The 16,540-nt window shown below is 38.1% G+C and overlaps 1 protein-coding gene across 1 annotated transcript in view; it reads right to left on the bottom strand.

Moving 5' to 3' along the window:
- The window catches only part of CSPP1 (centrosome and spindle pole associated protein 1), a 99,538-nt gene that overhangs the window by 74,147 nt on the left and 8,851 nt on the right, over window positions 1-16,540 (bottom strand). The window contains exons 3-5 of the mRNA XM_081111629.1: window positions 15,377-15,476; window positions 3,221-3,324; window positions 2,841-2,864 (exon numbers count right to left, since the gene is read on the bottom strand). Coding sequence (XP_080967755.1) covers window positions 2,841-2,864; window positions 3,221-3,324; window positions 15,377-15,476 — 228 coding nt within the window. The remainder of the gene's footprint in view (window positions 1-2,840; window positions 2,865-3,220; window positions 3,325-15,376; window positions 15,477-16,540) is intronic.

The following is a 16,540-nucleotide window of genomic DNA, read 5'->3' as shown; positions in this document are numbered from 1 at the left end:
GAAGGGAGTGGCAAGAAATATTCAAAGTGATGAATGCCAAGAATCTACAACCAAGATTACTTTATCCAGCAAAGCTATCATTCAGAATTGAAGGTCAGATAAAGAGCTTCACAGATAAGAAAAAGCTAAAGGAGTTCATCACCACCAAACCAGTATTATATGAAATGCTGAAAGGTATCCTTTAAGAAGAGGAAGAAGAAAAAGGTAAAGATACAAATTATGAACAACAAATATGCATCTATCAACAAGTGAATCTAAGAATCAAGTGAATAAATAATCTGATGAACAGAATGAACTGGTGATTATAATAGAATCAGGGACATAGAAATGGAATGGACTGACTATTCTTGGGCGGGGGGGTGCGGGGGGAAGGGGTGTGGGAGATGCGGGAAGAGACTGGACAAAAATCGTGCACCTATGGATGAGGACAGTGGGTGGGGAGTGAGGGCGGAGGGTGGGGTGGGAACTGGGAGGAGGGGAGTTATGGGGGGGGAAAAGAGGAACAAATGTAATAATCTGAACAATAAAGATTTAATTTAAAAGAAAAGAACACTAAAAGGCAAGGGGGAAAAAAATGCTAAGACAAAATAAATATATAAAAAGAACTGCCTACAGGTAGCCCAAGTTTCTAGGAAATAGGATTGGGAAAAACAAATCTGGAATTCCCTTTTAGACATGTTCAACATAAGATACTCATTAGATTTCAACTGAAAATGTCAAACAGGCAGCCAAATACAAAAATCTGAGGTTCAGGAGAGAGGCCTGGGCTAAAATTATAAATTTACAGATTCAATTTAACAACTGTTCTTCTGAGAATACGTTGTCCTTCCTGCGTTTTCAATGATCAAGTGTCTTTTATTCTAAAAACAGGAAAGAAGATAGTAGAGATAGTAACTGTTTAATGGTTCTCATTAACAAAGTTTAAAGATTTGATTTTTGTTAAAGATTCATGCTGTCTACAAGCCTGGCTTCCCAAAGCCACAAGAAATACAGAAAGAATGGGACTTGGAAAAGTGTACATAATCCAAGGGTCAAGGAAGCCACTGCAGCTACATCCCCATATCCTATGTCATTTCCTTTTTCCTTTGCTTTCCTTTCTACTCTCACTTTCTCAGATATCAACCAAAACTGTATTTTTCACGTTAAGGAACTACTGTTCCTCTACCACAACTACATTCTTGATGATCCAACATCAAAAACTTCACAGTCCTTTGAATTTAAACATTTGTACTCCTTGATCTCTTTCCCTTTACTAAAGGCAATTTCTTCTTATGCCTCCCACCATAATTTGTCTTTGTTTAAAATCATGTATCTATGAAATAATATAAAATCCACAAGTGAAAATGATAGCTATCTGAGGAAAACCCCACCCAATAAAGGGGGTTTGGGGAGGATAATGAGGTGCAAGGCCAGGGAGGCAAGCTGGATCATGAACGACCTCACATGCCATCCTACATGATTCAAATTTTTATCCTGAAGACAGTGAGTGAGAAGACACTGAAGTATTTAAATCAGTAAAAGGCAGGATCATTCTAGAAAGCAGCATGGAGAATGGTCTAAGAATTAATGGAAGGAGATCAGTTAAAAATCTGTGGTATTAATTTAGGACAATAATAAGAGTCTCTAACATGTACAACTGTCCTAAAACAGTTACAAAGCTCCTCATAGGCTGCTTAAGCAGGTACAATATATCACCACTGCCTATTATACACCAAGTTAAAAATTTCCTGCCTTCTGCCCTGACTGGTTTGGCTCAGCGGATAGAGCTTCGGCCTGCAGACCAAAGGGTCCCGGGTTCGATTCTGGTCAAGGGCATGTACCTTGGTTGTGGGCACATCCCCAGTAGGATGTGCAGGAGGCAGCTGATCGATGTTTCTAACTCTCTATCCCTCTCCCTTTCTCTCTGTAAAAAATATATTAAAAAAAATCTTACTGCCTTCTAACTAGAACCTAACCTCTCTAGCTACATGATTACTTCTTACTACTCTCAAAAAGAATCTAACTCAGCCAGGCTGGTAAACCTAATATGCCTCATTCATATAAAGCTAAAGTCTACCCCTCAAGCCCTCCTTTATTCTAAACTCTCCATCTGAAAAGCTTCCCCTCCTCCGTGGATTGCCCTCTAGAACATCCAAATTCCCTCTTATCATGCCTTACAAAATAACACTGAGGCCTTTCCTAATCATACTATCCTTCTCATTTAGAGTTATCACTTTTGTATGAATATTGTCTCTACAGCTAGATTCTAAACCCATTGAAGACAGGATTCATACCTGATTCATCTTCATGGTAAGTGTTTAAAAAGTGTTGGTTGAATGATAAATGGATGTAAGAGACTATTTTTAAAAATAGTTCTATAAGACTATTTGTCTTTGTTTTCCAATATACATTTACAAATGCAATCTGCATGTTTGGATGCAAAAATATCTAGTCACCCAAATCTTGACAATACACAGTTCAAAAACATTTTAGAACATCTTGAATATCCTATTTTATTAATCTTTATGTGATTATAACATAATTTGAAGAACAAAACTAGTATGATGAAAACAAATGAACTTACAGATGCAGAATATTTCTAAAGGATGCATAAGAAAACAACAAAAACAAATGCAAAGCAGAAATCAAAAATAATGCTTAACTGAATTAATGGAAAATTATAATGTCATCTTGCTAAAAGCAAAATTATAAAATGGTGCCATTCAAAAGTCTCAAACCACAAATGAAGCTATTTTTCCCATGAGAGAGCAGCAACATAATAGATTCCAATGATTGCAAGCTACTAGATCTAAAAAAAAAAAAAAAAAAAAATCTAGAGAACATTCCACAGGCAACCCTACCTTTCTCTTTGCTTCTGTAATACCCTAAAGTCAAGGGAAACAAACCATTGATGAAATGTATTCAAAGTCCTTTCTCTCCATGTGCAAATCAGAATAAATAAGAGAGCATTTATAAATTTGGAACAACAGTTACAAAGTAGTTAAAAAACTAAGACTATCTTAGGATGATTACAAACATCATGCTTGTTTAAAATAACCTTATAACCTAAAAAGCAAATTGGATTTTAAAACTTAAAGTCTGGCCAGTGTGGCTCACTAGTTGAGTGTCGATCCATGAACCAAGAGGTCACTGATTCGATTCCTGTTAACTGCACATGCTGGGGTTGCAGGCTCAATGACTTCTGAAGCCTAAGACTCAACTAATTAACAAAACTCTTTACCTGAGTAAGATAGCGTCTGTAATCTTGCCGCAATTCTTCTTTTAGTTTATGTTTCTTCCGTTCATAGTCTTCCCCAAGTGGTAAACTCAATCCATAATCAAGTCCTAGAAAGAAAACAACTTCTTAAAGTAATGTAGCGTATTTTCAAACCAATCTTAATTTCAATACAATCTCCTGTAACAAAGCACAGTATAGGAAGAAACACAGTCATGCTGATTCTGAGACTAGAATCAGGATAATAAAATTTTTATTTAAAATGTTTTAATAGGTAATAATCCATATGTTGGAAAATATCACTCCTACCCATGAACAGCCACCCAGCTTTCCTGCCCAGAACTAACATTACTGTTTCTTCTGACTCCTTCCAGAAACTGTTTATGCATCTATAAACAGCTACTATATGTTATCATGTGTGCATGTGTGTTATATTTACTAATTTCCCCTTTATATAATGGTTTTGCATTGATTTTTCCAAGGACAAAAAAACTAAAGCAAAGAAAAGCTTTACTTCTTCAGTTAATTCGACTGAAATGTCTATAAAAATACTTACAACATGCTAATGTCTGTTTTCAACTTGAAAATTAATAACAAGATTGTTAACCTATAAGAATATCCTTGCTATCACATGTTTGAGAAAAATTAGGTCCATGTGTTGCTCAGACTGAAATTTCCAAAACTTTTAAAGTTCAGCTACCAATTCTGATTACACATAAATGGATATTAATTTTTATTGTGCAAAAATATATATATTTTAAAATTTACCATTTTCACAATTCAGTGCCATTAAGTCCATTCAAAATGTGCAACCATCACCACTATCAAAAATTTTTCATCATCCCAAACCAAAACTCAGTAAGAGGATAATTTTTAAAGAAAAATTTCAATTTTGAAAAGGATTTTTATTTTCATAGAGTTCAAAAATAAAATTACATTTTGGGTAATGACAATATTAATGGATGCACAACTTAAAAATACAATAAAAACCACTAAACTATACAATTTAAAGGGTAAACTTTATGCTATGTCAATAATGCCTCAATAAAGCTGTTATCACATTAAATACTTTTTAAATATTTTAAATACTAAAACACTATGTCAAGACATATAGATATCAGATAAGGATTTGATTTTTAAAGCCCCCTACCTTTTTTAGTCCTATTATGTAATACTATAGTATAAAAAAATTATTTCTAAAAAAATAAAGTTTCCTTAGAATCAGCAACAACCAATAAAGATGAAGTAAATGATTGCTGTATGAACTGATGATCACCATTTGAGTGCCTTATTCTTCACAATGCAGCTAAACGATGGGAACTTATCATGGAAGTGTCATATCACTGCTTTATTACATCATTGAGCTATTTCAGGGGCAAACAGGCCAAAGTAGTATAAATATAAATGAGTATCTCTTGATTTTTCTGCGATACTAAATTCCACTTTCCACTATAAACACTGTGGCATTCTCTTTATAAACACTTCTGGCCTATTTAACTCCTGATGAATGAGGGTATAGATTCCTTAGGACACCTCGCACTCGGGCTCCCAGGTCTCTTTCCAAAAGAATCTAAAGCATTCCATATGCCTGGAATTTTAACTCATCCTCGAAAGGCATTCTTCCTCACAAAGGAATCTAAACCTTATTTTTAAAGATACAGAATTTAAGCCTAGAGAGAGAAAGTTTGAATTCTTACAGTAAGGATGGAGTAGCACAAAAGAAACTAAACTATAAACTGGCTGGTTTGGCTCAGTGGGTGGGGCATCAGCCTACAGACTGAAGGGTCCTGGGTTTGATTCCGATCAGGAGCGCATGCACCAGTTGTGGGCTTGGTCCACGGTGGAAGGTGGCCAATCGATGGTTCTCTCTCATCATTGAGTTTCTATCTCTATCTCCCTCTCCCTTCCTCTGAAATCAATAAAAATGTATTTTTTAAATCCATTAAAGCCAAGTCCATGCTTTATTCAATTTTATAATACCTGGCACACAACTTGTACCCCAGAAATGTTCACTGAATTAAGGTGTGAATGAATAAATAAATGAATGTCTGAGTATAAGAAAAGAGAAAGGAAGGACACACTATTCTTAATATTTCCTTTTTGCTTTTCATCTGATTGCATAGAGAGAGGAAGCATAATTACTGGTAACCAGAGTTACCCATCTGTAGTTACGTAGTCACAAAGGATGCTCTACTGTGTCAAAGAAAGACAACAGGAAGCAAGAATGATGCCTCCCAACATGCTGAGCTTTCCTCTCAGGGAACAAGTAAGTTACAGCTTTCTGAAAAGTCATGTGTTTAAGGTGGCTTTTACTACTGTTTTTCGATTTTTTTAAATGTTTTTACTGATTTTAGGAAGGGAGAGGGATAGAGAGAAATGACATCGATGAGAGAGAAACACTGATCAGCTGCCTCCTATATGCCCCCTACTGGAAATCAAGCCTGCAACCCAGGCACTTGGAATCAATGGGTCAATGCTCAACCACTGAGCCACCTCTCCTGAGCTGTTTTTCAATTTTGCTTGGTGACTTATGTGATAGAAAAAAGATGTGATTCATTTTCATTTGTAAAATACTGTTCATACTGTTTACTTTTATTTATCAGGAGTATTTGCTTTTTACCATTGATGCAAATAATATAATTGTCTTTTAAAAAGTAATATATGTCTTCTGAATTATTTAAAACTTTATTAATTTAACATTTAGTCAACAGAAATTACTAACTTTTTAATTCTTATTTTTGTCATTAAGCACTATCATTTTATGGCATTAAAGATGGGTCATAGAAATAAAATTAAGAATTATATAGAACAATTTAAATATTCACCTAAAGCTATGCATTAACAATGGCATCTCAGTGGACTTAATGAGCTAAGAAACATGGTGAGACTTACTTATTCAGAGCAGCTGTCTTCTGGTGGTTCTGGTGGCAAGTAAGGCCTTAGGGTCATCTTAGAGTAATGTGAAGTGATGTCACTTCACCAAGTACAACAGAAATGACTCTAAGATAGTCAACATTATGCTTCAAAACTACACCAATTACAAGTATTTGGTTTCTACAGTATTTGTGAGTTATATATAATATTTAAAACTAAAGTATATAACCTTTTTAAAAATCAATATACCTTCAAGATAGCACTCATAATAAACACTTTATAAAACAATTACCATGAACACTTAGTTTCCTCTTTTCATTATTATATTACCATGAGAAAGCATTATATATGAATAATAACAGGCCTTTCCCTAAGCAGGTGACATATCAGAGATATGAATATATCAACTGAGTAGAACATTGTACTCAAACTTCAAGTATAAAGATATTATTACAGCCGAACCGGTTTGGCTCAGTGGATAGAGCGTCGGCCTGCGGACTGGGGGGTCCCGGGTTCGATTCCGGTCAGGGGCATGTACCTGGGTTGCGGGCACATCCCCAGTGGGGGCTGTTCAGGAGGCAGCTGATCGATCTCTCTCATCGATGTTTCTAACTCTCTGTCCCTCTCCCTTCCTCTCTGTAAAAAATCAATAAAATATATTTTTTTAAAAAAAGATATTACAAATCACCCACTTGTACAAACTGAACAAAAGAGGTAGAATGTCTGGGATTTAGTTTATAATAAGAGAAACTGCGCTGGCCAGTGTGGCTCAATGATTAGTGTCAGCCCTCACACCAAAGAATCTCAAGTTCCATTTCCAGTCAAGGGCACATACCTGGATTTCAGGTTTGCTCTCCACTCCCGGTCAGGGTGCTTGTGGAAAGCAACCAGTGAATGTATAACTCACATCAATGTTTCTCTCTCTCCTCCCCTCCCTCCCTTGCTTCCACCCTCTAAAAACAATGGAAAAAATATCCTCAGATGAGGATTAACAAAAAAGAGAGAGAGAGAGAGAGACCTAAGATTACATATGCTAAAAAAAAAAAAAAAAAAAAAAGGTAATTAAAAAGTGCAACTAATTGCCGAAACCGGTTTGGCTCAGTGGATAGAGCGTCGGCCTGCGGACTGAAGGGTCCCGGGTTCGATTCCGGTCAAGGGCATGTGCCTGGGTTGCGGGCATATCCCCAGTGGGAGATGTGCAGGAGGCAGCTGATCGATGTTTCTCTCTCATCGATGTTTCTGACTCTCTGTCTCTCTCCCTTCCTCTCTGTAAAAAATCAATAAAATATATTTAAAAAAAATAAAAAAATAAAAAGTGCAACTAAAAATTAGTAAACAAAATCAACTATTTCCTTTTGTCTGCTTTCAAAAGTCTCCACATTTTTCAGCTTAGTCTAAACCAGCCGTGGGCAAACTACGGCCCGCGGGCCAGATCCGGCCCGTTTGAAATGAATAAAACTACTGAATAAAAAGACCGTACCCTTTTATGTAATGATGTTTACTTTGAATTGATATTAGTTCACACAAACACTCCATCCATGCTTTTGTTCCGGCCCTCCGGTCCAGTTTAAGAACCCATTGTGGCCCTTGAGTCAAAAAGTTTGCCCACCCCTGGTCTAAACTCTAGAACTTTTCTGCAATGTAAAATTCTGCTATTGCATGCTTTCTGATATTTTTTAATATATTTTTATTGATTTCAGAGAGGAAGGGAGAGGGAGAGATAGAAACATCAACAATGAGAGAATCACTGATCAGCTGCCTCCTGCACGCCCCCTACTGGGGAGCAGCCGACAACCCGGGCATGTGCACTGACCAGGAATCAAACCACCACCTCCTGGTTCATAGTTTGATGCTAAACCACAACCTCCTGGTTCATAGTTTGACGCTCAACCACTGAGCACACCAGCCGAGCTCTGATGTTATTTTTAAATTACAATGTAATTTTTTCTTCTTTATAATTCTTTCCAAATTTCCTTGAACTCAACTGTATTTAAAATGAATTTTTAAAAATCATGTCAAATAATTTCTAGTAATAGCGTAAAATCTCTTATCTTATTTTAGTAATCCGTAATCTTTTTGCAAATTTCCAAAATGACTTCACAGCATGACAGACAAAATCAATCCAGTGCATTTTGGAGCCTGAAATGCTGAACAATGGCATTCTGATATAAAAGTGAGAAATACTGCCCAGAAACAGTGAAAAGAACGCCTAGGGACTGCAGACACTGAAAACAAATTCTTGGAGTACCCAAAGTTTAGAGGTGAGAGCGCTAAAAAGGAACCAGAAAAGACTGAAAAGGAGAGTGCTGGGAGTCCTCCAAAACCACCCCCAGGTTTGGGGGCTCACAAGAAAGGCTCAAAGTGTGCAGAAGTCATTGTACTCACATTTCCAGTTTATTACAGCGAAAGCGTCCAAAGCAAAATTAACCGAGGAAAACGGTGCATGGGGCAAAGCCCAGAGGAAACTAAATGCAAACTTCCAAGAGTTCTTCCCTGTGGAATCATCTAGGACACTCTTAATTCCTCCAACAAGTTGTGGCCACCCATGTGAAGTGTTGCCTTCCAGGGAAGCTCATTACAGGCTTAGTGCCCTTAGTGTCTATTGTGAGAAGGTCATATAGCACCCTCTTGACTAGCACTACCAGGCTCCCCAAAAGGAAAGCAGCCGTTTCTGCAGAAATCACATGGCTTATACAAACAGTTTAGGGACAATGAACTACTCTTATCAGTTAGGGAAAGTTTTGTATCAGTATAGAAAACCGTTTACTAGCTAAGTTCCAGACATTAGCCTTACAGACAGGCCTGTCTAATAGGCAAGCTCTGTTAAGAAGCTTAAGTGCTTGACCAAAGGCACAGAATCTAGACCAGAAACAAGGAGGCTAATAATTTCAATATAACACAGTGCTATTTGACACCTTCCATAATCACTCCAAATACCAATCAGTCTGATACATAATTAATTTTCCTTTCACTCAGGGATAAGGTGGATTATTAACAGTTTTACACCAGACTAGGCTAATTTTTTTAACTGAAATTTCAGATTCTTTTTTGGGGAAAAAGACCACAGGTTTTTCTTTGTTTACAACATTATTTCTGAGTTGCCAAAATTCTCTCTCCATGTTTCATCCCTCTGTCACCATTTTTTCTCCTGTATTCCCCCATTCAATCTTGTCTGCCACAATCAGACAGACAGAAAGGGCAAGGATACTTTTCTCTTGCATCTGTACTAGAAACCTTTGCAGCAGACAGTAACTGCTCCAGGTTTGTCAATAGATGCATTAGGTTGCTTCTTATTCTCCAGAGGTCATGGCCATGTCCCTATACTATTAATCACAAAAGTACTACCTTCAAATGCAAAACAGGATATATGCTACCCTAGATAGAAAAAGAAGACAGTCTAGTTATGAATTTTTATACAAAATGCTGCTTTAACAAGACTCAAGGACAAGATTGGGAAGCTGATAGGTAATAGAAAATATATAGATTGGTCTCTACCCCCCAGTTCTGGCACAGAGCACCTAAAACCCTTCTAATTTCCTAAGTGATAAGAACACGGGAGCATTTCTTGTTCTAATATTTGTCTTTGACCCCATTCCTGACACAGGGCTCCTAAAGCCCTTGTAAATTCCTAAGTGATTACCGCACTAGGATGGTCAAGATAGTAAAGTAGGTAAACACTGTGTTCACCTCCTCCCACAACAGTAGTCAAAATTCAAACTAAATTATAGAACCAAACTATCACCTTTGAGAACTACCTGAAAACTAGCTAAACATAATTCACAAAAGCCACAATGAGACAGGTGGAAGGCAGAAATGCAGAATGGGCAGGCCTGCACCCACAATGCGATGATTAAGAATCAGAAGGGTCCTGACTGGTTTGGCTCAGTGGCTCGGCCTGCGGACTGAAGGGTCCCGGCTTCGATTCTAGTCAAGGGCATGTACCTTGGTTGCGGGCACATCCCCAGTGGGGAGTGTGCAGGAGGCAGCTGATCGATGTTTCTAACTCTCTATCCCTCTCCCTTCCTCTCTGTAAAAAATCAATATATTTAAAAAAAAAAAAAAAAGAATCAGAAGGGATATCTCAGTTTCAGAAGTACCCTCCCAAAAGGCGAGGAGTCCCAGCTTCACACTGGGCTTCCAGTTCAGGGTAAAATAGCCAAGGAGTCCCCATAACATCTGCCCCTGAAAACTGGCATGGCTTATGTCCAAGTGAGATAGAGGGTTGCTGGAGTCCCAGGTGTTCCTCTTGAGGGGCCTGCACTTGGACTCACTCTGGACTCGTGTTGGCAGCAGGTCAAAAATCAGCCTCAATTTGCAGCACAGCCTCTCCCAAGTCCCTCCAAGGCCGGCACAAGTGACAACCAACTGCAGATCATTGTGTAGCTCCCGCTATGTGGCCCAAAGCTGGGCACAAATGGCAGTGGACCTTGGGAGGTAGCTTCAAATCTTTGCAATTTTTCAAGTGATAGAAAAGTCTTTGTGGTAGATCCCCATGACCATACCTGTTAGTTTATACAAATAAGGTGACTCATGGTGAGCCCCTAGGTATTTTGTGCTAAAGAGATGGCACAGATGGGAGCTGGTCACACCAGAAAAGACCAATCATGTGATAGGACCTTTGGACCTTTGAGCCATCTGACATCAGCCTGACCTCAAAGTAAGGGATCTAGAGATTGAGTCATGTGGGCAATGATTCAATCAATCATGACTACACTATGAAACTCCATAAAAACACTGGACATCAAAGCTCAGATAGCATCCCAGTTGACAACAGTCTTTACATTGTCACATATTGATATGCTGAGAGAGTGACGCATCCCCGAGGCTGACAGAAGCTTCATGTTTGGACTCTCTCGGACCATCCCCTATGCGTCTATCCCTTTGGCAGGTTCTGATTTATATTTTTTTGCTCTGACAACACTATAATAGTAAGTATACCACTTTCCTGAGTTCTGTGAGTCATTCTAGTGAATTATCAAACTTGAGGGGTAGTGTAAACCCCCCCATATTTGTAGCTGGCTGGATAGAAGTGAGGATGGCCTGTGGACCCCTGAACTTGCATCTGGTGATTTAGGTAAGTGGAGTCTTGAGGAGGACTGTGCCCTTAATCTGTGAAGTTTAGACTTTGGGTAGTTGGTATCAGAAGTCATTGTAATGCTCTTCAAATCCTTTTGTGAGAGGTATAATGGTGAAAGAATGAGCAACAGAGATAAGCCTTATCCATGAATATCATCAATATCTAACACAACAATTTACAAAATCATAAAAACGTACTGTTGCATGAGAGTTGAACTATGAGTTATGAATAGATTGCTTTCATTAGCTAAAATGAATATTTCCCATTTATATATTTCTAATAGCTACTATGCTTAATTACTCAAAGTATGGTATCACAGTTTTAATTCAATATATAGTTTCCAAAACTAATCTTTATTTCCAGTTTGTTTTATAATTCTTAGATAAGACCATCTAAGGAAAACTACTGCCAAATAATATTTTTCCCATTATCAAAAATTACATATTTAACCTAATTTTAAGGCCACAGTTATTCAGGCAAGAGGTCAGTAACTGAATTCTGATAAGGTATAAAATTAGTCTAATTACATATTCTTCTTTAATAAAACTCAATGAGCATCAAAAATAATTACTGCTTCAGTTGGCAATAAAAGAAAATATTCCATGAAAAGTAAATCCCACACATCCAAGAGAACTATTTATTTTTGCAATGGAGACCTTCACTCCATTCAAAGTATCTTCTCTAAGTACCGCACTGTGCTAGGCAGTGAATGTACAGTGTCAAGCAAGCTGGCAGCCAATAGACTGTGCAACAAGTTCAAAACTGTTCTTCAAGGGAAAAACCAATGCTATAGGAGCACAAGGCAAAAATGACCAACACAATGTGGTAAAAGTAATAAAAGGGTAAAATCATCATACAGGAAACAAGCAGCCATTGAAAGGTTTGAAGCAGAGATTTGGTTTTTGGAAGGATATCAATGGGCAGTGAAGGGACTGAGTAGAGAGGGTAGACTGTAAAACAAAAGAACACTAGGAAGAAAAAAATCTAAGTGAGAAACAACGGAGGCCCACGTAAAATAACATCTATGGGATTAGAGAAAAGTAAACATATTGAGGTTTAGGCATTAGAATCAATTCAACGTGTGGAATTACTTGCTTAGACTATAAAGGGAAGAGAGGAGTCAAGGAAGACTAGGCAACCAGCTCCCCAGAGCACCAAAAGTTTGAGAGGAACAAAATCAATGTTGCACATGTTGATTTTGAGGTCATCACATCCAAGTAAAGATGTCCAATAGGAAATTAAATATATAGATCTGTAGTTAATAAAAAAAATTGGGAACAAGATAGAGGTTTATGAGTCATGAATACACTTACGGTAAATAAAACCAGAATGTATGAAATGAAAAGAGGGACTAGGACAGAGCCCCAAGGAACAGGCAGAGGTCACTGTATCTTCGATTTTAAACTCACCATCATTTGTGAATGTAATAATAAAAGAGTAATTCTTAATATAATTCTCAAAAGTCAAAAGCCAACTTTTAAAAAGATGTAAAAGAGGTCGGGAAAAAAATATTGTCTACCAATTATGTGCAGTCATCTTTTCATATGTATTCAACTAGAGGCCTAGCGCACGAAATTCGTGAATGGGTAGAATCCCTGGGGGCTGCTGGCTGCTGGTCCGGACCTTCTTTTGTTCCGCACCACCCACTGGTGGTTAGCACACGTCATAGCAAATGACTGAACTCCCAGTCAAACTCCCAAGGGGACACTTTGCATATTAGGAATATGTATATATATATATACATACATATATATATATATATATATATACACACACACACACACACACACACACACACACACACATAATAGAGGCCCAGTACATGAAATTCGTGCATGGGGGAGGAGGGGTCCCTCAGCCTGGCCTGCACCCTCTCCAATCCGGGACCCCTTGGGGGATGTCCGACTGCTGGTTTAGACCCGATCCCTGCAGGCATCCCTCTCACAATCCAGGACCACTGGCGCCTAATCACTCACCTGCCTGCCTGCCTGATCACCCTTAACCCCTCTGCCAGCCTGATTGCCCCTAACCACCCTCTCCTGCCAGCCTGATCGCCCCTAACCGCCTCTGCCTCGGCCCCCACCACCGTGGCTTTGCCCAGAAGGACTGGATGACCGGAAGATGTCCAGTCGACCTGGTCTAATTAGCATATTGCCCTTTTATTAGTATAGATTATTAGTATAGATAGATTATTGCCAAAGTAGCCTTTTAAGTTAAATGCCAATTCTTTTTTTTTTTAATATATTTTATTGATTTTCTACAGAGAGGAAGGGAGAGAGATAGAGAGTTGCCGGGAGCCGGTCCATCTTTGCTGTTTCAAAGGACCTGGCATATATGGCATACTGTTCTTAATATGTTTGCTCACCTTCTTGGCACTATGTGTTTTAACCAAGGTCTCTGAGAAAGGTTGTTTCCCCAGGTAGAAATTTTCCCCTGAAGTTAGGGAGGGAATAAAACCCCTCAACTAAGTGCCAGGCGGGTAATTAATCACTTTAACTATGAACAATCATGCTTAAGCTACATAATCTTTACTCCCTGGAATGGAGATAAGAAACGCCCTAACCTTTGTAATAGAGATTGATAGGATTGAATCAACTGGTATAAATACAGATGTAACAAGACAGCAAGAGACAGAACCTAGGCACAGAACCTACACAGAACGTTCTCTAGAGACAGAAGAACTTTGCTGGAGAGAACATGGCAAAAGATCCTGGACTGAACCTGACTACAGAATTTGGCAAGAGAACCTGACTAGAACCTGGTGACTGAACCTGGCTGGAGAACCTGGACAGAACCTGGCTGGAGAACCTAGCGAGGGAACTTGGCTACAGAACCTGGCTGGAGAACCTGGAGAACCTGGCTGGAGAACCTAGCAAGACAACACGGACACAGAACCTGGCTGGAGATCCAGAGCAGAACCTCTCTGGAGATCGAGACCAGAACTTGGCTGGAGATCCTGGCTAGGCTGCTGATCAACTGAACGCTGTCTCCGTGTCATTCCTTCTTCGCTGACTCCGTCTACGCCTTTGGGAACCCCTGGACCTGCTGGGGTTGGACCCCGGCAGAGAGTTAGAAACATCGATCAGCTGCCTCCTGCACATCTCCTACTGGGGATGTGCCCGCAACCAAGGCACACGCCCTCGACCGGAATCGAACCTGGGACCCTTCAGTCCGCAGGCCGACGCTCTATCCACTGAGCCAAACCGATTTCGGCAAAATGCCAATTCTTAAGATGAGGAACAGATTAAATAACATGTGCTAGGTCACAAGGCCATGACAGCCACAGCCCAAAGCAACATGCAACCTCAGAATTTCAAAGTAATTCTATCTGACCTTAGTGCTTGAGAAAACCTGCCATTATACTTTTAAAATATTATATTTAGAATCAAACTTTTGATTCAGAAAAATTTAGGACTAAAAGATCATCCAACTCCTTTATGTTACAGATAAAAAAAATTGAGGGCCTTAGAGATTAAGGAACTTAACCAAAATATGTATTATACTTAAGTTCACTAAAGCTGTATACTAGCCAATAATTTTTTAAGAAAATCAGAGTTGAAAGCGTTATGTATTTACTGAGGTCCACTTTGAGCTGGTTTTCTAGTAGAGACAAAGAGCCCACTAACTATTCAATCTCTTGGCCAACATCCCCTTATAATCAACAAATTTTTTGATTAGAAAAAATGGTAAAAAGTTTACAAATATTGCCATACCAAACCATAATCAAAGAATTAGTATAGCTGCAGAATTAATTTCTTTACAACTCTTATAGTCATTAACAATTAAAATGGTCTTTCAAAAAATAAAAAATTTAAAAATAATAATAAAATGGTCTTTCACTAAACAGCATTTTGTATCCATTAAGCATATTTTTTTGATTTTTAAGTAAAGGCAAGTCCATTTTTGTTCAATAACTAACTCTCTCACTCTCTCTCAATCTCTCTCTCATAAACACACACACACTCAAATGTTTCAATTAATTTTTTATTAGTTATACTTACTGCTATAATCCCATAAATATAATCAACGCAATAGCATTTTTAAAAAGGTACAAGGTTCTCAGTATATATTATTATTTCGCATGTAAGATTTCAGAAAGGAAAGAGTTACCATGATTCTAAAAATACCTTTAATTTCTTACAAGACAAAGCTCTTTCACAAAAGCCTGTTTAGAATATCTTAAAATCAATTTAGCACACCTAATGACATACCTAAGGAACCCTTGGTCTGTTGGCTGTTTGGTGGTATGTTTTCCTTAGCCATGGAGATTAATATTTTACTGTTTTCAGAAAGCTTCTCTGATGCCTTTCCCTGAAAGAGATATAATATTTATAAAAGCAGAGGGGGGAAAAAAACCCTACAGAATATACAATTAATTTCAGTACTTTTATTAAACAACTTGACAAAATTACATGGTATACCGTAGAAGAAATTTAAGTGTCAAGTTTAGGGAATTAAACAAAAGCAGTTAATACTATAATAAATGTCCTAATATTTAGCTCATTCACTTATCAACAGTCACTGAGTTCCTGCCAGGCAGTGTCCCAGGCAACGGAAATACATGAGTGAAAAAAACAAGTAAGAATCTGTGCCTCCCTGGAGCTTATAAACTATTGGGGACACAAACAATAAATATAATACATAATTAGTCTATGTAATAGGTAGAGAGTGGTAGGGAGGAACTATGGGAAACAATACAGCAGGGTATGGAGGCCCAAAAATGTTGGGGGCCAGACTGCAAGGCCTCACTGAGCAGGTGATACTTGAACTAAGACTAAAACATTATTATTTATATACTATTTAATATTGGAAATTATAATAAAGCTGTATTTAAAGCTATGTAATAACTCTTGCCAAACACTGTAAACTAGTCCTAAGTACTAGAGCAGTGATGGCGAACCTATGACACGCGTGTCAGAGGTGACATGCGAACTCATTTTTTTGGTTTATTTTTCTTTGTTAAATGGCATTTAAATATATAAAATAAATATCAAAAGTGTAAGTCTTTGTTTTACTATGGTTGCAAATATCAAAAGATTTCTATATGTGACACGGCACCAGAGTTAAGTTAGGGTTTTTCAAAATGCTGACACGTCGAGCTCAAAAGGTTCGCCATCACTGTACTAGAGAGTGGTTAAGAGCATGGACTTTGGAGCTGGATACATGAAGATTCAGATCCTGAATCCACCTCTTACGTACCTGGACAAATTATTTAACCCCTTTAAGCCTCACTTTCTTGATCTGTAAAACAAATACAAAAAATTCCATCTACTTCACAGGGATATTGTGATTAAATGTGATAATACATCTAAAGTCCTTCCTATCATTCCTTGTAAGAGGCAGGTATTATGGCAGAAAGACAACCTACCGTGGTG

The sequence above is a fragment of the Myotis nattereri genome (assembly GCF_964212035.1).
Source record: "Myotis nattereri genome assembly, chromosome: 17".
Lineage (NCBI taxonomy): Eukaryota > Metazoa > Chordata > Mammalia > Chiroptera > Vespertilionidae > Myotis > Myotis nattereri.
The sequence above is the reverse complement of the archived record's forward strand: the minus strand, read 5'-3'. Positions and strand labels throughout refer to the sequence as shown.